Source organism: Perca fluviatilis, chromosome 17, assembly GCF_010015445.1.
Source record: "Perca fluviatilis chromosome 17, GENO_Pfluv_1.0, whole genome shotgun sequence".
In the NCBI taxonomy this organism is placed as follows: Eukaryota; Metazoa; Chordata; class Actinopteri; order Perciformes; family Percidae; genus Perca; species Perca fluviatilis.
The window spans coordinates 23,353,656-23,380,043 of record NC_053128.1 but is presented as its reverse complement, the minus strand read 5'-3'; the positions used below and the strand labels follow the sequence as shown (position 1 = coordinate 23,380,043).

The 26,388-nt window shown below is 39.9% G+C and overlaps 1 protein-coding gene across 2 annotated transcripts in view; it reads right to left on the bottom strand.

Annotated features, from left to right (window-relative positions):
• Positions 1 to 23,821, bottom strand: part of itga1 (integrin, alpha 1) — a 50,087-nt gene extending 26,266 nt beyond the window's left edge. The window contains exons 1-3 of one of the 2 annotated variants that reach the window (XM_039779417.1): positions 23,534 to 23,821; positions 3,993 to 4,113; positions 752 to 886 (exon numbers count right to left, since the gene is read on the bottom strand). In XM_039779417.1, the coding sequence (XP_039635351.1) occupies positions 752 to 886; positions 3,993 to 4,113; positions 23,534 to 23,579 (302 nt within the window). In that variant the 5' untranslated portion in view covers positions 23,580 to 23,821. The remainder of the gene's footprint in view (positions 1 to 751; positions 887 to 3,992; positions 4,114 to 23,533) is intronic. The other variant, XM_039779416.1, reaches the window with a different exon arrangement.
• Between the last annotated feature and the right edge of the window lie 2,567 nt (positions 23,822 to 26,388).

Below are 26,388 nucleotides of genomic sequence, written 5' to 3'. Positions count from 1 at the left end.
CACTTTAAATAAAAAAACAGCACTTTTGTTGGTGCCGTCATGTAAACCACTCCCAGTTGCCTGGCTCCGGCTGCCAGCCTCAATCAATTCCCAGTGGATGTTTTCCAGACTAAACTGTACTTTTTGAGATTTAGACCTTGCCTGCATAACTCATTCAAGATAAAAACAAATACTGCACAACTCTGAGAGTTGGTGTGCAGATCTACTGTACACACTGGCTCTCAGTCCTCCAGTGTTGACACATAGGCTTTGCAGGCTGCTGACCGGGAGCTAAGTTGTGTTTATCTGTTTAATTAAGATATAATTGGAAGGATGAAACATTAAAACATTGTTTATTTACTGTCTTCCTGTTCTGATGGGCCTCACTTCCTCCCCACAAGACCCAGTCAGATATGCAGTAGATTTAAACACACAGAATTACAATTACACACAATATAGTCACAGAATCTCCCAATTATTTTCTCAGTTAAGGTCTAAGAGGACGTCCTCAAATGTCTTGTTTTGTCCGACAAACAGTTCAAAACCCAAAGATATTAAAGATTAATATTAAGATAAAACTGAGAAAAGCAGCAAATTCATCACATTTGAGAAGCTGGAGCCAGAAAACATTTGACATTTTAATCAATTCATGAATCAATTGACTATTCGTTTCAGCACACACACACACACACACACACACACACACACACACACACACACACACACACACACACACACACACACACACACACACACACACACACACACACACACACATACACAAAGATTATTCTTACTAGGCAACTCCAGTTTGACACATGTGTTGTCCCCCATCCCCACAGGACACTTGTAGACGTCTCCTGTCCGTTTAGCTGGCTGGCCCGACAGCGGCGATCCAATCAAAACCCTGAATAAATAAAGAACCGTTGGGATTGGTTGGTTAGAAATCCTGCCAACAACCACACACCAGCATCACACTTTTTACAATTGTGATAATGAGCACAATTCAAATGTTATTGCAGAAATTAAGCGTTGGCCGGGTGGAAGCGGTGACTCTAGATTTACCTTAATTATACTTACATAGTTAAATGAAACATAAACAGCAGGTTCAGATTGGCTGATAAAGCTGTTAGAGTTTATTATAATTGGCTAATCTGTGGCGTCATATTATTATATGATCAGCCTGAAACTATGGTATGAAACTGAAATAGCTTAATTAAAAAAAACTAAAAACATAATTCACCTCATTACATACTAATGCATGATATGTTGCAGATGTTTGCAGATTGGTGCAGTGTTATTGTACATTGTACAGTTTGTGTGAGTATCTGGTCTGTACTAATCATGTATGTTCAGTATGTACAACTGCATGCCTGCCTGTGTTACGTTATATGCACATGTTGATGTGTGAGTTTTATAACATCATGTTGCTCCGTCAGTAAACTAAAAAGAGTCGGTCATCTGCCTTCCTCTGAATACTCAGGCTTATTAACATTCCTGAACTCTAATGGGCCCTGGTCATCTGAAGCGAGACACAAAGTGGAACAACACACTCTCTGCCCGGTCCACTGTCAGCTGTCTGTGAGAAACACCACAACATTATTGACTCATTTATCATGGATACTCAACAGGAGGAAACACTTATTCTTTCAATTCATCTGAAAATGATGTTTGAATCAATGACTACAGATTGTTTCTCAGATGTGTCAGTTTAATGTCTTTACAGCTCAAGAAAGTCATAATATCTCATTTAAATCTTCTGTTTCTTATCCAAGCTAAATAACCATGTCAGGCACAATTTTCATCAGATTATTAAACTTGTTTCAATGTTAATGGTCTTGATTTTTAGCCATACAAGCAGTGTGGCTCTATGGATAGCAATTTTGGTTGGTCGGTCCACCACTTTAGTCCAGAATGAAGTATCTCAACAAATATTTGATGGATTGGCATGAAGTTTTGTGCAGACATTCATGGTGATTAGGATTAATCCTAAAGACTTTGGTGATACTTTTAATCTAGCGACAACATCAGTGTTATCAATCTTCCCATCTAACTCTTACCAAAAAAGAAAAGAAAGTAACTGTCTATCTATCTAAGTCTTTAAGAACAGAAAGTGAAAGGAAATAAAGAAATCTCATCAAAGGTCATTTCTGGTTACCCCATTGGCAGATGTTGTTTGTTTGATATGACATTTCTACATAAACAAGCAACAATTTTCTTGTTTGCATGCTAACATTTGCTAATTAGCACTAATTTGTTTGTAGAAAGAGATTTTTTGGCAGCATAGTTATTTGACTCAACAACAATTTGCTGATATCTACGCCAGCGGTCTTGTGAGAAAGGTTACTGTATTAGAAACTAGAGTGGAGTGAACTGTCTCTGCCACATGCAACACTTGTTCTCTATTGTATCGAGACTATCTCTCCACTGTTACATATTCCATATGTATGGGTGGAGAGATAGTCTCTTCACTCAGAGAACCAAGGTTACAACGTAACCGAGCGTTTTCTGTGCAGCTGATCCAGCTTTCAACACTGCTGAGGGGCACCGAAGATCTTAAGGGTGGGGGTCTGGAGGAGACATCTGATACTAATCAATCACCTCCCAGTTGTGGCAACTAGTGTGTTAAATCACCTCAGGATCGCCAAATTTATCCTCCATGATATTCTCCCACATGGACACACTGAGGGCTACATAACATCTCTAATTGTATTGCCCTTCCTCCTCATTTCCTTAAAACTTTGTCCAGCATTGTTTTACTCCTTATTTTCTTTCCTTCATCTGTTCGCGTTCACTCCTCAGATCTCTGCCTGCCCATGTTGTTTCTCAGGTTCAACATTTTAAATCAGGCCCTTATCTGTCGGACTTCTTTGGCTAACACTTTGCTATGAACTGGAACAAAATAGTGCTATCTGGAGATGCAACAGAGCTAATGTGTTTTCAGGGAACAGTGTGAAGGTCCAGTCACAGCTGGCTCCACTGATTAGCGGCGAGTGAATTATTGTAACTGATCTCATATGAGCTTGATAAGATCATTACTGCAAAACAGCATCAGGTACAGCTATGCGTGAAAGAATCCGCAGGGGCGTTTCAACAGGTTGGAGAGAAGCAAACTGGGAAATAAAGACTGGAGTAACTGAAGGAGAGATGTAGAGACACGGAGCCATTAACCACACTCTAAAAGCATTTAACAAGGTTTTTAAAAAATGGGCTCCCAGACAGTTTAGCAAGGAGCCACGGACGCTTGGTTTCAGTGTATTTACAGGCTTGGTATGTGGATACTCTGGTGGGCTGTTTACGGTTAACAGCAAGAGTAGTAAAAGCAAGGAGCCTCATTACAGCAGCAGCTGGTGCACTCTCATTCACTTAGTTTTACAGGTAATTGAAGGTTTTCACTTTTGCTATTTTGAGGATTTGAATTAAACTGAACTCTGTATAATAAAATGAGCTAGGTCTCTCTTAAACAATGCTTAGCAGATTTTCTGAGAAGAATTATGAGGACCACCAGAGCAGAGATACCAGTTTATAAACCAACACAAAAGATGACTTCATCTGCACATTGTAGTCAAGTTTACATTCAAATGTAATGTAAATTTTAACCAAATTCACAGAAAATTATTAATCATCCACTACCATTATGAAAATATTAGGAGTTGAGGGCTAATTCTCCAGTAAGCTGCCATCAAACCGTCACTGAAGAAAAGGGCGCAACGTGATGACGTAATTCAAACCTTGAAATGATAGAAGCAATTTTGAAAACGTGGTAGTCACATACCTATGACAAGGGTAAGTGAGAGTCTTATACCGTTGCACTTTGTCGCAGTTTGCTTTTATTGACACAACTTTTTTGAATTTCCAGCATCATTTTCCTTTTTTTTGTAATTGCAAATTGAAATGCACATAAAAGCTGGTGGATGGAAACGCACTTTGTGCCTCCAAACATCAAGTAGCATCTTTAACATGAGGTGGAAATGGTGTAGCGGTGAAAGATGATACACGTTGATGAAACTCACCATTTCCCTTCGCTGTTCTCAAACTGCTGGACAGTGTAGCCAAACATGTCCTCCAGTGGACCGCTGAACGACAAACCATTTTTCTGGTCCACGTTGAAGGACAGCACACATGGCAGCAGCACTGCAGGGACAAAAGGAAAGAAAAGGTTATACAGAGTGCCAGAGACTGTTACCAAGCAGAATAAAGTTATCAAGAACTGCTCCCTGGGGATTAATAAATAAATAACCAGTCCTAAAATAAGAGACTTGTAAATTAATTTTCTCATATAAGAAAGCCATGTTGTTAAGTTGAAGGTCGGCATGGACAAACATTCTTAATAAATATTCATAAAACATTTAAGATGCAACCCGGAAATGAAAAATAAACAGATCTAGTAATAGATAACTCAATAAATAGACATTTGGGAAATTTAGCCACAATATTTATATAATTTTAATGATTTCAAAAATATAGTGAGATGGTATACAGATATGAGGGATGAACTGTGTGAACCATATCACACACAGACAGAGTCATTTTGGAGAACACTGGAGGAATTTCAAACATGAATGTGAAGTACTTTGGTCAGAGTCCAGTCTGACCTGCAGGACAATGGCTTCTTCTCTGCACTCTGGACAGTCTGCGTCCGTCTGTCACTGAGCTGAGTATATATCACAGAGGCTCGATATAAATCCATCCATGTCTCATTGTGCCTGCACTACAATGAGACTATTTATGTCAACAGTGCCAGGGAATTCCTCCAGTATAATTTATTCAATTCCCGGACTTGTGAGGGAGTGTAGCACAGGAGCAGACGAAGAGTGGGATTAAAAAAAGAACATGCAGACACAGACCACATACATGAAGACACAACTAAAAAGCAGCTATTTGTTTGATGATCATGCTTTGTAGCTAATGTGTCTGACCCAAAGGCAATAGAGAGCTGCCATATGGAGTCTGGATTGTGCGACCAAAGTAATTACAGTCCTTTTAGCCACGCTAGTGGTGCAGCTGAAGGATGCCGTTGTTCAGTCAGTCTTTGGTCCAGTCTGAACTATGTCAACAACTATTGGATGGATTGCTATAACATTTTGTGCAGACATTCACGTTCCCCTCAGGATGAATTTTAATAACTTTGATGAGCCCCTAACTTTTCATCAAGTTGCACCATCATCAAGTCAAATTATTAATTTGCGCGTTAGGCCTACTTTGGTTTATGACCAAATAATTGCAAAACTAACACTGACATTCTCATCAGCCTCACAGCGTGTGGTGTAGTCTCCTGTCTCATGTTGACAGGAGATGCTTGGTAGAAGACAGATAGGGAGAGCAAAACAAACAAGGATCAGTACATGTATGTAGGCCATAACTCAAGAAGGCTTTGACGCATGAATTGCATGCAATCAGGTCTGTTAACAGCCCCTCTCCCGGCTTTCTTATATACAGAGATCTTACATTATATGAAAACATAATGCTGCCAGTCATGTTTAGATGTTGATCCCATATATCATACAAGATTTCGCCTTTTTACGTTCCCCTCTGGTAAATAGAGATAGACAAAGACATAGAGAGAGAACCAGACCTACAGAGTCATATACTGGAATTCCAGCCAAGAAATATAATCCCCCCTGTTTCTCCCTCGCTCATTTCTGTACTTCCTCTGTTGCCCCTCTTCATCTCTCAGAGAAGCTCCATTTCCTGTTCCTATTAACCTGATTATAGACATCCCCTCAAATCCACAGGTGCACACACACACACACATACAGCTAATTTAGCTAATTTAAGATGGCTTCAGGCCAGCCAGGCCTTTACCATTTATCACAGACTGAGCTCAAGTACAGTCCAGAGTCACGCTGGCCTGAGCTGTACATTACACAGGAACGTCCTCTGTCAGTTGGCAGTCTTTTGTGTATGCCAATCTCATTTTGCTGTATTTGGTGTCTCCTGGCTCTCAGGGTTATGTAACTGGCTATTTTTGTGAGCTGGGCGAACATCTGCCCTGGAAAACCCATAAGCGGACTTCTCCCTTACTGGATGGAAATGGCCTCATGAGCCTCTGAGGTATTACTATATAAAGCTGTCCATCACTGTCTGGAAGGTTCATATTGTGCTCTATTACACATGGTGAGCAGAGCAGGAGAAGTTTTTTAGCAATGCTAGCAGCATGGCACTATGTTGGTCTGTCCACCACTTGGACTGGTCCAGACTGAAATATCAAAAACAACTATTGGATGGATTGGTATGAAATCTTCTTACAGACATTAATGGTCCCCAGAGAATAAATCCTTAAGACTTTGGTGATCCCCTAACTTTTTCTCTAGCATCACCAATAGGTTGGCAATGTTCGACTTCTAGTGAAATGTCTCAACAACTATTGGATGGATAGCCATGTTATTTGGTACACTCATTCATGTTCCGCTCAGGATGAACTGTGAGAATTTTGGTAATCCCCTAACTTTTCCTCTATCGCCACTATGATGTAAAAATCTAAACTATAACTAAATACTTGCAAACTAATGACACAACCTCAGATGTACTTTGTGTTTAGTGCCCCCACAGAGCTGTGAGCATGGCTGTAGGCTTTTGCTTCAACAGAAAAAAAATGGGACTGGCAGATATAACACAGTCCATTTATGTCATGTTTATCATTAGAACAATCTCAATTTTGCTCACCAGAAATTTCTAATCTAAATCGGCTCAAATATCACGGCCCTTGAGACTACAACGAGCGATCAGTGAGTCTGTTTTTGGTCAAGCTCCAAGTGGTCCTGATTGATCTTGGCAGTCTGTCAGCCACAGTAACCAACAATAAAACCCTGCTGCCCTCTCGGCTACAGTTCCCCAAACCAAAACGACTCCATTTCAGCATTTAACAGTAATGCATGACATCAAACCAAGTAGTCAAAGTCTGATATCTAAAAAAAAGTGATACCAGCACAAAAAAAAAAAAAACACCCTTCCCCCCCAAAAAAAAAAAAAAAAAAAAAAAAAAACCAAAAAACCCCCCACCCACCCCAAAAAAAAAAAAAAAAAAAAAAAAAAAAAAAAAAAACAACACCTGGAATATCAAAATATAACATCTCAAACAAACATCAATCTTCAAATCCATTAAGCAACCCTGAAACTTAGCCTTAATCAGTTGTCGTTAGAAACACGTGTCAGTGGAAAAGTTGATCCAAGACAGACAGTTAAAACAAATCCTCTAATATTAAAGTGTGCAAACATCTATACTAGCTCAGAACCTGGATAATGTTAATGATACGTTAGTCGGATTAAAATAATACATGTTTTTATGATAGACTGGTGTCTGACCCATAAATTGAATGAAGCCAAAAATAGTTTTGGGTGGGACCTGGACCTTCATGCTCCACGTGCTGGTGTTTAACAACAGACACTACTGGCAAAGGACAGAAGCTTCATATTCTGGCATGGCTGCGGGCATGAAAAGGTTAGGAAACTGAAATGTTTCCAGATTTCCACCTTTGTTCTTTTATCTTTATCAGTTTTCCTTCTCCACTGCCCTTCTTTCTCAGCTTTCTCTCCCTACTTTCCCATAATCCTCCACTGACTGTTTTTTCCCCCCAGCAAATTTCTTCTTGTGTTGTGCTCCAACAGTATCCCCACTTTCCTTCTTTTATCACTCCAGGGATGGTTATCACGAGCTGAACTTCTGACAGGGTTTTTGCTCTGTTTACTTAATTTTCTCATTTGTCTTCTCAGTCGCTGCTTACGTCTTGGCAAATATGCAGTATGTGGGTGTACAGAAGAGGTCATGAATGTAGGCGTGTTTCTGTCTTCATATGCACAGGGGAACAAAAGAGGCCAAAGTTAAGTTGAGTTTTAGTGCTAATGTCACAGGAAGAGATAAATAAGACAAGCTGCAGCATGATTAGCAAAAGACTATGGGTGTGCAGCGTTTCTAGAGGCTCTCTAAGACTTTACAGTGCTATGACCTAAATGCCAATAAATGCTGAAAACACACCAAGCTGTGGCGAAGTGCGGCTCACCGCAATTATTAAATTATGTGTGAAATTTAATGCGAGAGGAAATTACCTCATGCTGCAAGTCAAAGAAGTCCTAAATGCTGTAAATTTGGTGAAACTTGCTCCTGATGTTTAGCAGGGTGTAATGTTTTGCATGTTCACCACCTTAGGTTAGCGTGTTAGCATGCTAACATTTGCTAATTATCACTAAAAACAAACTACAGTCGACACTATAGGATAATGTCATTAGTTTCAGGTCATAAACCAAATAAGTATTGGGCAAAATAAAGATTTGACCTGATGATGGCGCTAAATGAAAAGGCAGGGGATCCCCGAAGTAATTAAAAATCCTCCTGAGGGGATCACGAATGTCTTTACCAAATTTCACACCAATCCATGCAATAGTTGACCATTATTGTCTGTACAAAGTTTCGTGCCAATCATTGAGATATTTCACAAGTTAAAACCTGCTGGCAGCGCAAAAGGAAAAGTCAAGGTATCAGCAAAGTCAGTAGGTTTAATTCTGGTGAAACTGAAGGTGTGTTAAAAATGTAATGGCAGTCTATCCAATAGTTGCTGAGATATTTAAGACAATGCCATCCCTAGAGCCACACTGTTAACATGGCCAAAAATCATCTACATCAAGTCTGTGCTTACAAGTCAATCTGCCTCCTCTCCTCCACCCATTTACTAACTCATTCTCCCATCCCTCTCTCCCTCAAGAACATCATCCATCGCTCTACTATTTCCTCTTTCCATTCATCTTTATCCCTCCTTCCCTCCTTCCTCCCGTCCCAGCATCTCTCTGCTCCTCTCCTCATGCATCTTCATTCATTGACTGAACACGTCGGCTCGACGGCGTAAGATTCCACTTTCGGTAACTTCCAGATGTATCCTCTAGGGCTCTGCTTTTTTCACTGGTGCAGAAAACATGCAGACTTACTACGCATGACATCATCCCCCCAGACAGTTGTCAAAGCTTTCATCCCCCTCCCCCAATAATTCTCCCTGTATACTGCAGGGGTGGTTGATATTCTCCTAACCGTATCCCTCTAGCAGACACATCCAAATACTATGTCTGTTACATCTGCTGATCACAACCGTTTTAACATACATTGTGCAGCTGGGATGAGGGGGTTTCTGGGAGAGGTCAAACACCTCTGGAGGAACTAAAAATAAAACCACCCAAGGGTCAAAGAATGACCTTCCTCCAGAATCAATAAGCAACATGCAAAAATAATTACGCTACGCCTCAAATACTATAAACGTAAGCTTTTGGGTATGGTCCATACTACTACAAATCTTAAAACATCACTGCAGGTTTATTTTTAAAGAAAACAGAGACACAGACGAGAATCCATTGAACAGGAATAAGGAGTGTAGTTTGTCGACACATATCCTGTGAAAACAATTTCCCGAGTACAATTCCAACAAAAAAAATAAATTTAACAACATACACAACACAACCGTAATATGTGGTTTCTGGTCATGATTCTGAATACTCAGTATAGTTCTATAATAATACTAATATTATACTAATACTACGTATAGTTTTAAAGTGGCAGTGCAAATTTATTTGCATTATGTTTAGTGTGTTTTTAAGTGATACTAAGGCTCTTAGCCAGACTCCCACTTAACAGACCAACACAAATTGATCTGCACTTGCATTGCTAACACTGTTATTAGTGGATGAAAAATACACAAATAGCTGAGTGCTTATAGCTCACTGCCTGCTGTTTACGTGGCTCGATGCAATTAATTTATAGGAAAAACAAGTTATCTGTTGTTTTATCTGTCATGCTGATCAGAGCAATTTCAGGAAAAGATCTTGATATTAAAGGAATAGTTCAATGCTTATTTGCGTTCTCTCCAAACGCTAGATGAGAAGAGTGATTCCACTCTAAGGCTGGCTTAGCATAAAGACTGGAAGCAGGGCGAACCAGCTAGCCTGAGCAGTTCACACAGAAACACAGTCATTTTTTTTAAGCTCTTTAGAAAGATGCTGAAATATTTGTTTAGTGTGGACCATAACATCAGATTAATCTAATTGTTAGTTGTGGGATGTTTTGTAAATACATCATTTTGCTAAACAAAGATTGAGAGGGAAAAGCATACAATTATATGCTTAGAATCGCAACACATTGTTATTTAAAGAGCCTGCACAGTGCTGACACCCTAAAACTAAATGTGCTGAAGCTGGGGTAGGTATATTTTTGCCGTTGTTGGGCAACATTTTGATAACAATGTTTCAATGTATTATAATTCAAGTGATCTGAAATAAAACTAGTGTAGAATTCTGCATCTCCTCCTGGGTTCTGTTTTCAGTCTTTAGAGAATCGAGCCCGTGAGGGAAACTTTGGCCAATCCCAGGTGATTTCAGAGAGAGAGTGTTCCTATGGTCCCTTCAGGGGCTCGTTTGCCACATTTACGTTTCCTCTCAGACCACCTCCAGCGTCTCCTTCTTAGATGCCTGCCACAAGACCAGAGGATGAAGTTGCGGCACCATCTACTGCTGCCATCCGCACAAGGTGATCCGAGGCGTGAATGGCAACGTAAACGTGGCCGACAAGCCGGTAGTTTAGTCTTCTGCTAGTCTCGCATTGCCATACCTTCCTCCACAGCGCTGCGGAGGAGGGTCTGGCTAGTCCACACAGCATTCCAGGATGGGAGAAAAACGTGCTCTGGTTTATTAGCATTTCTTTAATCCAATCACAATCGTTTTGGGCGGTGTTAAGCGCCGCATGGAGCAACGGCGCAAAATAGCCTCGGGAAGGAAATTGTTTTGGTGGCACATGTACGTTCAGAGGTTGTTTTAGTCGTGCAACAGAAAACTCAGATTCAACATAATGTCTAGCTAGCTGTCTCGATTAACCCTGCAGAGATCTGAGGAGCAGTTAACCATAGTCCTCATAAATTGACCAGAGTTTAAAATTCCAACACAAAGAAAGCAGAAGGTAACGGACATCCGGCCGAAATGAAATGCATGAATTTCAGGCGGCACCTGAAAGATCCCGGAAGTGGAACGTCGTGGATATAGACTAGTCTTCTGCTAACTGTAGCCAAAGGCAGCTAATTCAAATGAATGTTTATGTAGGTAGAGCCTCGGATCACAGCATGTCATCTCAAAGGGCTTTACAAAGAAAAAGGGATGGTGCTTCTCATTGAAATGCTGCTATAGATAACGGTATCGGTATAAAATGAATGACTACTCGTACAGGTTACTGTACGAAGCCGGTGCATAAGCCCGTGCTCGTCTGAGGTCGGGACTGGACACATTCTGCCAGCTCTAATGTTACTGCCAAGTGACTGAGTTTTACTGTTAATCAATATAACTATTGACAAAAAAAGAAGAAAAATGCAGATTTAGAAGTGATAAGGCATACAAACCGTACACACCATACAAACAAATCAACTAGTGTTGTCGTTTTCATTTTTGTTTGTTTTTACTATTTATTTTGTTACATTTTTAGAAGTGAAAATCTCCGGTCTACTGTGGATTGAAGCTCCAAGAAGAAGAAGAAAAAAAGATACAAAACATGTCCGCGGGGGTGAATCCCACCCCCGTCGACACACTCCCTCTCTCTGTCAGACACAGATGTGTTTAAGGAACACACAACTGCACAACTGCCCTTGATGTTTTGTTTCTCCACTGTTGCTACCTAAAAAGTGAAAAAAAACCATCACACCAGACATATACACACACACACACACACACACACACACCACACACACACACACACACACACACACACACACACACACACACACACACACACACACACACACACACTGAAAAAGAGTTAGATGAACAGGCCTTCCTCAACCATTAATTTTTCTCACATCCAAAGACCAAAATTCACCTGAGGCCACTTAGAAGAATTTGTCACATAATTGAGTTCTCCCTCACTATTAAATATATTTTCTCTCTGCTGCTGACATTTTTCTGCTCTGTCCACATGAACAATACTGAGCAAGTAGACATTTTCTCACAGAGGGGTGCAGCCTTTTTATCTTGGAAATATGTTTTAACGTCTGGGCTAGAAGATTCTACAGCAGTATATACTGCAAAGCTTGCATATACTGAATCTAAACTCCCACAAAATGAACTTGACATTTTGAAAAATGTTGCTACTGGTATGAACCTCACACTTCCCACTGCTGCTTGAGAAATTTCCAAAATATTTCTGTTCTTCTTGCAGGTAAGTAGCCAAAAAATAGATGATTTTCTGCCATATCAAAATACTTTCAGCCAACAACTACAGCTTAGGACAAAAACAAAATCATCAAGTCTTATAACATCAACAGTAAAATCTCAGCTCTGGTGTCAAGTTACTCTTTAATTCTGTGATGCTGTCAACAAATCAACTTCAGTCGAAGTCTCTGGAGGATGCTTAAAGGCCTCCACTAAAATAGAAAGTGTTTTTGATTCCTTCTTTTCTGCAAGAGATGGTGGAAGTAGATGTTTGTACTGATCCATACAGGATCTCCCTTATTTATTCTTTATGTATTATAAAGTTATTCATGGGTGACAAATGGGCTCTGGTCAATTCAAGTCCAGAGATGGGAGATATTTGTTTTATACTACTTTTTTTTTTTGCTTTTCAGTTTGTGTAATTGAAAGTTCCTTTTGAATGTTCCTTGAAATGTTTACTATGAAATAACCATTACCGTTACTGTGTTTCATAGATGCAGGATAACCTTGGGAGAGACTGTGCAAAGAGGGGGGGGATGATAATGATGATAATGTATATGTATATGTACATGTATATGTACATAATGTGTATGTACATATGTGTATTTCTGTTTTGTCACTAACAAATTAAATGTTCCTGTGTCTGTCCGTCCCCCAGAAATAAACTATCCATAAACTAAATGTATGAATGGGGGTATTTTCACAAATATACAACTAAGGATCAGGATCAATTGTTTTTGCCTCAATTTCCAATAGAAGTCATCTCATATTGATTATCTGAGGACACAGACTTTTAATCAATATCGCATTTTAGAAAATGATGATTTGCTCTTTTTCTTGACATTGAAGAAATCCCAAACATAATTCTAATGACATTAAGAGAATCAGAGTGGTATAGAATAAGCATCCTCGCCAAATAGCCTTATTCTGACCTACAGCAGACTGTAACGGCGAAACATTAGGAGCAGCCACTTTTTTCTCAGGAAACTTTTTGTCTGGGAGAAGAGCATCATGGCTAGCATGGCCATTTGGTGCTGGCCTCTTGTTGGAGAGGTCAATGTGAACACGTTGCCCCAGGCAGACGCCACAGCTCCACTGCTCCCTGTATGATGCCAGTTTGATGGATAGCTCTGGCCTGCTGCTGGCCTGGGAGAGTAGCACAGGGGGAGGGGGGCTGGAAGGGTCTGGTGCACAGATGCAGCATTGCTCTGGTAGCAAACACACACAGAAACACATACATCCAGGATCTGAGGCTATCAGCACTTAGCAGGTAGTGAGAGCCCGGGAGGAGGAGTACAAGTATGCGCGTGCAAGTATCCCTCGCGTGTTTCTTCTGGCAAGATGTCATGGGCTCTTGGTTGGCACACACTGGTTAAAACAAGGAAATCCTGTTTTACAAAATAAAATCACTTTATCACAAACTACACCCAAAACAAAAGTTTAACACTGGCTTTGCTGCAGTATAACCCCAGTTCCAACACCTCCCCCTCTCAGCATCGAAGAAGGAAGTTTTAGGAGGCACTGACAAACAACCTATTATGGCAGGAGAACTTGTTGACCACTGTAATATAAAATAAAGAAGTACAGAGATGACTAACCCTCTTCTCTGTTTGAAAACCAGAAGCAGTGGTTGTCCGCTCTCTTTAACCTCTGCACATTTCACTCTTCTTCTTGTTTTTGCTCCAACTGGAGATAATGCAATCTCCTCCCACCGCAAATTCTCCAAAGTGGACCTCCTCTTTGACTCCCTATCGTCTCGGCAGCAGATTTCCTCTCCCAAAAACCTCCTTTACATTTTCACCTTTCACTTTCTTTGCCCCTGATGACTCACAACAACTGTGTGGTGCCAGAGGTCACAAACACCTCAGCACATACGAACTATGTGTGCACATGATAGTGCACAGACTGAAGAGATAGATATGAACTTCTATAAACAACTGATAATGTGTTTAGGGGGCAGCAGTAGCTCAGTCAGTGGGGACTTGGCTTGGGAACCCGAGGGGCGCCAGTTCAAGTCCCCCTTCAGACCGAGTATGGAGTGTGAACTGTCAGCTGGAGAGTGTCCAGTCCGCGTCCTGGGCACTGCTCCGAACCCCCAAACTGTTTGAGGGGTGCTGTATCATGGGTGCGAAAGATACGTTTTAACTGCAAATTAACTTGTGTGGATTGACAAAATAAAAGTAATTTAAATTTCGAAAGGTGGATTCAAAATCTGCTGCTGAGATCATGTTTAATAAAAGTGGTGGTGCAGTTTAGATATGCTTAATATTTTAGGAGGACAATACTTACTACGGCATGATACGGAGCAAATCTAGGCCTATCTTTAATATTTTTTCAATATGGAAATAATTATACCACGACTTAATGGGGTTAAGAAGATGCTCCTGGAAAAAAAAAAAAAGTAACAGTCTGAGGAAAAGTGGTGACCAGTGATGAAGTGTGAAACACATGCCGAATGCTTTTATGTGTTCAGTGTGTGTTTATACATGTGTGTGTCTGTGTGTGGCTTGACCTTCCTCAGAGGTTAAGGCCTACGTAAGCCGAAACGACATGCGATGTCACACCTTCACGGGTGTTTGGGTTATTTGAAGCTCTTTTATGACAGATATCAGTTTCTTTCCAAAGATTGTGTTGAGAGATGTTGTTGGATGAAGTTTGGGGATTACTCTGCACTTATCTCACTATCATGTTTATTTTTGAGCTTAGGGACCAGTTATAGCAAGATTAGGTTTTCAAACACTTCGTGGAGTTAGTCCATGCTGTTCAAATACAACAAGAATAACAGTCTTTCAGCCAATGGCACAGTTCACTTTTTACCCTTAACAAAAAAATAACAACACATGCAATACATCTGTATTTAGTTTTCAAGATTAAGTGAGGGAACGCTAAGTTCTGCATGCTACTGCTAAAACCATAAGGCTGTCACCCTACTGAACTCTTGCTCTGCATCCCGGTGACAATTTAACCTACTAAGCCACCCCCCCCCCCTGGACAATTTGCACTACCCTACCCCACCCATACTGTTCTATTTATTTATTTACAGATGTACATACTGTAATTACACCTATACATAGCCATATTCTACTGCTCTTCACACTGCACATAGCTGTACATACTGTACATATCTGGCTATATATGTATATGGTTCATTCAGTATATCCATATTTATTCTTTTTCTCTTACTATATACTCTTAATACACTGCATATATCTATATTATTCTTAGTACTAGTATAATATCACTGCTACTACATTGCACATATCTGTACATGTTGTTCATACATTGTTCAAGTTTCATAGCCATATTTATTCTGCTTTTATAACACTGCAATATATTTCTTGTCCTGTCTATACTTGTATATCGCATCTTTTTTTGCACTTCTGGTTGGACGAAAACTGCATTTCGCTGTCTTTGTACTTGTACACTGCACAATGACAATAAAGATGAATCTAATCTAATCTAATCTAAAGACTTGTTGAGATGACTTCAAAATGTGGCACAAACATCACCTTGGCAACCCCCGAGTTTCCTTTTATTTCTCTTTCACTTCTCCGTCTGCAGCGATGGCAGCAGACGGAACATAATGATTCAGTGATGACTCAGTCTGTAGCAGAACCCAACCCCTGTGTGTGTTACTGACAGTCATCACTAATACAACTACGAAAGACATTATTCACTTTTATTTAATGACAAACTATACTGTAACAAGATGAAGGGTCTACAGCCACGCTAGTAGCTCTGTGTGACTGTAATGCTCAATCTAACGTAAACTATTGAGATAAACCAAAGTATTGGACAAATTGAATCTTTTGACCTGATGATGGTGTTACAGTAGAGATTACTGAAGTTCACAAAGATCTTGAGTGTCTGCACCAAACTGCACGGTAATCAAGCCAATGGTTTTGTTTTCACTGTGAACTAGGGCTGTACAATTAATAGCAATGTTATCGAAATCGCAGTATGGACTAGCGCAATATCCAAATATCCAAATATTGCAATATTTGTTAAAGGCAAAATGTGTGTCAAATCATTCTGAATTAAGTATTGTCGTGCTGTAGAGATGTCCCGGCTAAAGACTTAAGAAAAAAATCTTTGTTTGGTACCGATCCTCACAAAAATCACACACAATTTTCAATGAAAATGAGAATAATGAAATGAAGATGATCATTCCCTCCATCATCGTGAATCATATTGCAATATCAGTCAAAATAATCACATTTAGTTATTTTACTCATATCGTGCAGCCCTACTGTGAACCACAAACAATCTGCTGGTAGCACTAGAGGAGAAGTCAGGGGATAACCAATGGCAGTATTCGTGTTCTGGGAACCATGAATGTGTCTATCAAATTTCATGACAATCCACAAGTGGTGGTACTAAGTAGAGCAGTAGATGGTTTCAATTTGCATTAAACAGTGTGGTCGTTAAATGCAAATGAAAGATTATTATTATTATTATTATTACATCAACCCGCAAAGCTTCAAATAAGACAATGCTAACTCATACCATGCATGCCCACCTTTGTTTATCTGTAACAGCAAGATGGCAAGACGGTGTCGGCTTTGGAAAATACACTGCTTCTGGTTTGAGTCAATGGAGAAAAGGTCTATTTTTCTTTGTTCGTTTTTATTTTTCACATTTCATAGCACATTCAAACGGCAAGCAAGATCTTAAATTTGACTTTCCTCATTTTTCTTGTAAATTAGAGATTGCTGTTACAGTGGCTTGTACATTTGTACTTTACCAACTAAATCAAAAAAGTGATGCAGAATAGAAGCTTATAGATTGGTCTGTAAAAATGGGGATATCCGGTTACCTAGTGGTTAAGATGCATACATATCTCTCTCTAGCTCTCTCTCACCCAACATTTCCTGTTCATATCTACAGTATATGGTTGACTTTCCAATAAAGCCACAGAATACCAAAAAGTATATTTAAAAAGGTAGAAATGGCAAGCTTTTTGTTTGTTTTTTTATAATGTTTTTATACATTTTCATTGCAAATACAATTTGGTCCTTTAGCCTCATTGCATTTAAAACAAAGGTCAGGTATGTTACTGGTGTATTTATTAAATTTAACAGGAGTTGTGTATATCTGCATCAGCCAATTATATTGGAGGAGGTTTAAATTAGAGTTTGCTGTTTTTTTTCTGAGATGTGTCAAAAGTTTTCTTCCAATCGTTTTCTAAAATGTCCTCTTTAAATTCCGCTCCATGTCTTAAGTCTAACTATCGATGTTTCCTTAGAGCCAGATGCAAGCCAGGTAGTATATATTGATGAAATCAAACCCCTCTTATTGCAATTGTTTGTAGAAATGGTTAGCTTAATGACAAGACTTGAGGTTAAAAGGAACAACTGGTGATCACCTTTGACCGGTGATAGTGATGTCATTACTGCTGCTCAGCTCAACCCTACTTTCACTTTGCGTTCTAGTTTCATGCTGCAGAGACAGCAGTTGCACATCTGTAGTGGGTTGTGGGTTGAGGCAGCAGAGGCAGCAACTTCTGTGGGTGGTCTTTGTGGTTTCACAGGCTTAAAGCAGATTTTCTGAACCTGCTTTTTCAGTTCCTCAAAGGGATATATGCTCTTCAACTTTGTGTTCATCCACAGCATGCATCTTCCTGTCAGATTGGCGATACTTTGACATCTGTCATCTCTACATGCACCCAAGATGCACGCGTTTGTCTTCACCTGAATGAGCTGCATATGATTCTGCCCTGAGTAGTCAAGTACTACTGAAAAAAAAGAAATGTTGACCTCTAAAACAAAATTCACACTTTCTATGTCAACCATGTACAAACCATTCTAACAATTGCTAATAAGATTAGCTAAGAGAGTCTTTCTTGACTTTGAATGGAAGCCAAAATATGTGGAAACGCTGACAGAACGTGTACTTACACAAGGCTGCAAATAATCATTTATTTCATTATTTAATTTGTTCTATAAAATTTCAGAAACAAATTGGATAATTTTAATGGTTCCAACCAATTTTCTAATTGCCTACATCGAGCCATCTATGTCCAAAAGGCATCATTGTCACTTGTGTTTTTCACAGGCAAGTGCCAGTAGAGGGGCATGCATTGACTGACCACACAGTTTCAGTTTGAGTGCTGGGGGGTTTAGGTGCTGTGGTGGTGTCAGCATTTACAAAGTCACTATCATCAAGCATGTCTTTTACTTCAAAAACAGCATCCATATAACTGATACATACTAAATCAGAAACTGCTCCATAACTTGAAACACTGAACTGTAAAATGTGTCTTTTTGTCATCACATGTCCTATCTTCATGTGCTTTGTGTTTGTTTCTTTGAAGTCCCTGCTCTTACAAGTCAGAAGAAGGAACTATCTTCCTGTTTTCTTCCTATCTTGACTTTGCCAAAACAGACAGGAAGTGTTACAGGTGACTGTATCTCTTGTCTATTGTGCTGTTTGACACCAGACAGCCATAGATCTGTGTCATTCCACATTTCATGGAAAAAGTCTCCTGAATTAAACTAGCCTCTTTTCTGTTTTGATCCACAGAATGTAGGCCTAGGTAAACAATGCTGGCATAATAACACGTGGTATGACATCACTGTGTGATATTTTTTCCGGGAACAAATCCTCTTTGATGTGATAATTCTAGCATCAATATGCACTAATGTCTCATTTCCACTGCATGTTTTGACTAGACTCAACTCACTTTTGGTACCAGGTACTTTGGTCAAAAAGGCTACTCCGTCAATCTAGGGGATTCTTAGCTGATCGTCATAGCAACATTGCTCCATCTAGGTCTTTGCTGGATCCATCGGCAAGCAAATGTCTGCACTTCGTGAATTGACCATGGCGTGGTTTTGCGGGCTGCCATTTTTAACATTTGGGTTGAGTGAATAATAAAAGGGTGAGGCTATTTGCACCCCTGGTACAATTAGCAGTGTATGCTATTCATACCCTGGTGCAATTACAAATGAATGCTATTCGTACCCCGCCGGTGCACACAGCAATGTGTTCTATTAATACCCCGTCTGGTACAAATATCAATGTATTCTATTTGCACCCCTGTGCATTTACAGTACCTTGGCATATATTTACACACAGTTATCCATACTACTCATGTATTACACCTTTTTGGAATATTATCGCCCTGACATTATTACCCTAACCATAACCAATCCCACTCCTCTTGCCTAAACCTAACCAACCCAACCAGAGCCTACCATCCTGCAAAAAAAAAATTGCGTTCGCGGGCCCTGACTTGTGCAATTGCATGCAAATTATCTAATCCAAAATGAAAAAAACAAGATCGCCTCACCAGGGAATCGACTCCAGACTCCCAGGACAAAGCTTAGAGTTCTATCAACTCACCTATAAGTTCTTACTGGATGTCATTAAACTGTTTACCACTTGGTGTCTTCAAGCCTCGGTTGCTAGGTAACCATACTGTATACAAAAAATAGGTACTAACTAACAAACTAACGGTTGTATGCTTTCACTGAAGACAGAAAGCGCAACTGTAGTATCCATTTTCCGCTAGAAACTCAATTGTTATAAACTTTAGAGACAAAACTTTCCTAATATGCCAGTTTCTGCGGTCATGGAAGATGAACGTCCACCATGATTTCGGTGCACGCGAGCAACGTGTTTTTGTTGTTACGTCACAGGGTGTAAATAGCTCAGCTGTGTGGCCGAGGCTATTCGTACCGGGGGTGCAAATTGACACTCCGATAATAAAATTGCGGCCACTATTGACCGTAGCTTGGCTATTTAAAAATGGGGGTTTGTGCAGGATGTCCCTTGTCCCGCAAGTGACGATTCTACTAAACAAAGTCTGAAGATCGCAGCTTTGGTTTGACGAATAACTCTGACTCTGAATGATGGTTAGATCCCAAATTCATCAGCACTGAAAACTACATTTTTCCAGTATCAGTAATAAACTGTCATCTCTGTTGTTGTTGGATTGTTTCAACTTGTTGGTGAGCTGTTTGAATCCTTATTAAATGACTGCCATCAAAATATGGTTTTAAAAGTTTAATTTTCATTGGGTTTTTTTGGACCAAAATTATTTCTAGGAGTTTCTCCTAACTCCGCTACTTAGGAGCTACTTTTAGCCTTAGGATGTTTTGTGAATACAGCCCGTGGTCTAATAAATGTAATATATACATTATATATTTACATTTTACACTGTAAGATATCTCTATTAACACTTCTCTGATATATCTGACAGAGTTTAAAATGCTTGAAAATTCTCAGATTGTGACAGACTGGAAATGTAAACCATGAGGTAAGTGTTAGTTACTACATAGAAACCCTTGTTTGTAGGAAGTGTGAAAAGCTGCACCTCTACCACATCAGATATAACACTAACCGTGAGCTCCCAAGTCAAACATTTACGAGAAAAACAAACCCTTAATCATATCTGTGATGTTTATGTCTAATTGTATTAAGCTCCAAAAGCGATCCTTTAACTGGGCAGGATGCTGCTGTTGAGATGAGATCTTCCTCTGACAGAAAACATGATTGGGTTTGTCACCTAGAGAAAATATGACTTGATTTTGCAACTTTATTCTTACCTACTACCTTACTTAGTGAATGTATTAAATGCATTCTGGGCATCTGGGGTGCTGGAAATCAAAGTCCCATTCATTTTCTGATTAGTCAAGTTACTTGGATGGGTATGACAATCTCTTGGTTCAACCATCAGTACATGCTGATGTTGAGCAGGTGGAGGAGATGTTATGATGCAGCCAACAAGACAATGAACTTGATTTCCTTTTACACCTTCAAAGTGTTCAGTGGCGATGGCATAACTTCAGACAATATACACAAAAGAATCATGCTAAAAGTGAACAAATCAAAAATGCAGAATAAACTAATATTATCAGATTTTATGCCATTCCAGTAAATCTGTCTGCCGCTGCCAGCAGACAGTTTATGTCAAATTAGTGCTGATTACTGTGACCAAGGGAGAGGGCTGATTCCAATGATAGTAGAGGAGAAGGAGACATATTACTAATGATGGAGATGACCGGGTAACGGGTTCACAGGCTCATAAATTCAATTCAGAGCTTAATGTCTGAAGACTTATATCCCTTGACATTACAGCTTTCAATGAATTAACCACCTACTTTGGTCATCTACAGCAGCATACTGCTTGCTCATAAAAGGTAGAAAGAAAAGACAAATTCCAAATCTGACATGTGAGAAAATGCAGGTGTAAAGCATACAAGTCCTTCAAAGGAATGTTGAGGAGTCTATATCAGTTTGTTTTCGACTAACCCTCCACCCCTTCTCTCCAGCTTTGTAGCAGACTTAAGTTACAAACACGTTAAATACATTTCTATGTGTGACAAGTCAGCTGAACAGACAGCTTCTAGTTTGTTAAAGAACCATATGAACTCCAAAATGTCCTGTGGCTGTTTGTCACATCGGATACAAAAAAACTCATCATGTGTGAGCTCTGTGATGCATCCACTGCATTCAGGGGGCCTCAGATGAACAGCTTCAGTTTGTATAACTTACAAACACAATAAAGAGAGAGGAGAGACAGAAAGTCTCCTGCAGGGTTGAAATTAGTTAATTAATAAGAACTCAACAGTATTTTGATAATCGTAGAGTAGAAATAGCAAACCTTCTGAAGTTCTAGCTTTTAAATTGTGAGAATCTGTCAAACTAAACATTTTATAATGTTTGGCATTTCTTATGCTTCTCATTTAGTATATAAAATGTAGCAAAAGCATAAGATAAAAGGCAGCTCCCCAGAGACCAAGATGATGTCTTTGAATTGCTCGTTTTATCTGACATCATCTCGGGCCCTGGGAAGCTGTGATGGGCATTGTTTTCATGCTTTCTCCAAACATTTAATAGACTAAATGATTAATCAATTAATAAAAAAAAAAAATGAAAACAGATGAATCGATAATGAAGATAATCATTACTTGCAGACCTGGTCTAAAGTCTAGGTGTTCGTGCTGTTCACGTCCTTAGTAAGCTCGGTCACTACGGTCTGACACATACTTATTGAAGCCAGATGCCCCTCTCCTCCTCTGCAGTACCAAACTCAAACCACCTGTAGCCCCATCTCCGTTAGGAATTTATAGAGATTAAATGCTGCCACTACAATAACCACATGTGCGCCTCTGAGGCAGCAGAGTCAGCTCCGATAGCACAACACGGGATCTCCAAGTATGGACTCAAACCAGATAGCTTCTACCCCTGTGTAACCCAAGTGAGGTTATACTCCAACAGCTCAGACTGTATTACCGGTAGGATGAGGATGGGTAGGATGGGACATAAACCTGACTTTCTTGATGTGATGGTAATGATTTACGGTACTATATATACTATATATACTCAGCTTCTGCTGATCCCTCCACACACACACACATACACACACACACACACATTTATCTCCATCCCCATCGCTAACTCAATTCTCTAATGAACATCACAAGCCAGTATCACATGTAAGCGCAGGAATCTGAGAATTAAAGAGAGATGTGCACTGTTCACTTTGCTCTTTCTTCTTGTTCTTCTTCTCCTCTGTTTTTCTCTCCTCCAAACTTAGAGGGGTGGTTTGCTCAACTTCGCAGAGACTTTCCATCATGTTTGAACTACTTGGTACATGACCTCGAAGTTAATTCACTTCTGCTGCTCTGGAGCTGAACCTGAGAGCACAGCATCACCAGTGGGACTCCACAATACCAACACGGATACAGTATCCATTACAGCCTCTCAAAGCTGGTGTATTCATTTCTCTTCCCACCTCCTAAAATTAAAATCTAATTATCGCTGATGTGAAAATCCCCACTCCATATTGATCCAAAGATTCATTTGAGGGTTTGGTCATCTGACACAACTTCACATTTCACTCATGCTTTGCAAAACACTCAGTTTCTGCAGAAACATGAAAATGCATGACACTGCGGAAATGTTTCATAGGAAGCAACAAAACTCACTGTCCTAGGAAGTCTTGACACTGGTGTGTAAACACTGGCATGCGCAACATTCAGTTATAGTAGAGCGCCATATACAGTAATTTGACTGCCTGTAATGTCTCGATTATATGAGGTAATGCCATGCTTCTGCTGCGCGTAGAAACAATTAAGTGCTCTGCGGTTTCCCTCAGTCAGAATAAATAACATCTGGGCAATCCGGACGGAAAGTATTTAGGGGCAGTTTACGAGGACACTGTGGTGGAGCCACCACCTTTTATTAATGGGCATTGTGAGTGACACACCTAATGGATGCTTTTAGTCGCTTCGTTGTCAATTATGCAGACTGTAAGATCTAAGCTGCTGCAGCGTGTGCGCAAAAGACGCGCTGGAGACCTTGGCGCGGTAGAAAATGCGCCTGTCACTCATTGTTTCATCTCAGCACAAATGCAATTTCTTTTAAGTAAGCTACTCACCAACAACTGCCGCTGTTGTCAAAGTGAAATGACTTATTCCGAGCATCCCGGCGCACTATAGATGTCCTGTAGCTTCAGTTAGCCTATCCTACGGACTTTCTGCAGTTCAGAGAAACGAGAGATCCCCAGAGAAGTGAAATCGCTAGATGATTAACAAGAGTCCACAAGGCATTTCCTGTGCTGCAGCATCCACAGTTCAACTGTCTGAAGTCCCGTTTCAAACTGACTCCACCACTCGGGATGAGCTCTGTTCCATTGCGTGTCAGAGCGGGACAGACAGAAACGGGGAGGAGGAGAATGAAGAAGAGGAGGAGGAGGAGGAGGAGGAGGAGGAAGGCGGGTGGGAGCGTTGTAAGGAGTTCACTCATGCACAGGACCTTATAAGCTAGGTCTGCGGGGGCTTGGTCTGCCAGTCCATGGGAAATTCTTACCAGTCAAGTGAGTGGAGACCGGAATGCAAGCTGTCAGAGAATAAACTATTAAACCAGAATATACAGAATTCAGTCTGTGACAGCTTGAACTGTTCTTAATGATTGTAAACTTAGATCTCTTATAAAACCTTTCATGTCACATTATTACTACATGTATCACGTTTAAAGTTCTTCACAAATTAGGCCACTTTATAAGGGATTCAATGTGTGAAAATGATTTTTATGTGGATGAAAAGTTTAGTTTTTTCCCCCTCTAATCCTAAAATAATAACAGTAACTCAAGTGAAAACCTGTGAATGCCACTGAACAAACTAAAGGAACTGTAGAGGAGATTTTCAACATTGCTGGTTTTGCTCTCCGATAATAAAATTGCTGGTATGCCCCTTTGACACTCCACCCACCATATCATTTCCCAGGGATCCACTCTCATTAACCAGCTGTGGTTTTGTGTTGAAAAGTTAGGGCCACTGTATTACAAAGAAGTCTGAAGCCTTATACCATCTGTATTAGTAGCACCTGAAAGATGTTTTTCATCTGTCAGTTGATGTACAGTCACACACAACAGGACACATTCTATGTGTTATACGTCTAAAATACTTTTAAAATAAAAGTCCAAATGTAAAAAAAAAATCAGTTCATGTCTTAATATTTAATGTTTTAAATATAGTATATAACAGCATTATCTGATCTGACTTTTTCTGATGCCTGTGATTGTTCTGGATCTTGCAGCTGTTTTTGTAAGAAGTCAGAACAACATACAGTAGTTTTCAGAGCTACTGTTAACATGGGCACAACACACTCATACATTCTGAAATGTTGTTGTTAATTCAATCATTGGCATTTTTATGTGGAACCAAAGTAAAATGTGAGTGATTTGTTCAGCTGCTTGTCTTTAGCCAGTAGCTCAGTTCTTGTACTGGAATGAAGGAGCGATTCAGGCCCACTAATTCAGCCCCTGGTGATGTCTATCGTTCCAAAAAGTGCAGGCTTACAAATAGTCTGAAAAGTGGTGCCAATTCCAGGACTCACAGCTGGAGAGAGGTCTCCCCAAAATCCCAGTAAGATTATCACAGGATTATTATAGGAAGGGTGGTGGACGATATTCGTTCAGAGGGGATCAGATCTCCCTGATTACATCCAACTACAAGTGCAATGTTAAACTATAAAGTTACAGTATCTTACTTACTCAGAGCTAGGTCCTTTCCATCATCCTGTAATAGAGCTGTAAAATTGTCTGAAGCTTAGCGATATTTGCTAGTTTGGTGTTATTATATACAATTGTTCACAAGTAGAACATACACATCCTCTGATGACAGGTTTACTGGGGAGAAAAATGGTGGTATCAAACTCCTAGTAGTAATTACATATACCAAACCATGACACCCTAACAACCACCAGTATTGACATCGCAAATGCTTACTGACAACTTAGCAACTTGATATCAATAGCCTACCATTTCAGAAGAACTTGACTGTCGGTTGTTAAGTGGTTAAAGTGGGTGTTTTGTTGACCTAATATCCACTGGTGTAAACATCTGCTTAGCAACCACCATCAAGAAACTACAATTACAGATCAATGTAATCACTAATTACATTACATTTAGCTGACGCTTTTATCCAAAGCAACTTATAATGTATGTATATACATATGTGTGTATACATATGTGTGTATGGCTACGCACCTCTGGAGCAACTAGGTTAATGGACACTTGATGTATCGGAGCGGGAATCAAACCCAGGTCTCCCACACCAAAGGCATGTGTCATATCCACTGCGCCATCACCACCCCTCCTCCTAATATCTCGTATTTACTTATAAGCCTTACACACACCTGCAACCTGCATACATGTATCACTGCTTCAACCACTGAGTAGTGGTAGCACCATTATCCTTCTCCATTTCTGTGTGTAAATATTATGAATGTCATATACACAAAGAACTACAAACATGAAGATGATTTGATCAGCTAGGATGTAGAATGAGTTATTTATTATACATACAGTATATCCTGTTGTAACCTTCCTCATTATATAACTTTGCACACTTTAAATGTACACAAAGACACGCATCTGAATCAGACAGGATCTCAGGAACTCCCTGTGAATGAGACAGTTTACAGGAGTCCTTCCTGTCTTCAGCCCTGCAGATATCTGACTGAGACGCAGGAAGACTCTGATTAGTTTCCATGCATTTCCTCACTACAACATACCCTTCCCACCCATCTCTCCCCTTCCTCATCCTCTTACTCACCCTGGCCCACTCACATGCTTTCTTCTTCTTCTTGTAACAATGTATAGAGTGTGTACTCCATGTTTTCATTTTTGACCTCTTAACAGTTTCCTCCCCTTCCTCTATCCCCTGCCTTTCATCTTGACATACTATATTCCTCTATTAGCCATGGAAGTCTATTCTAATGTGTTTTTCT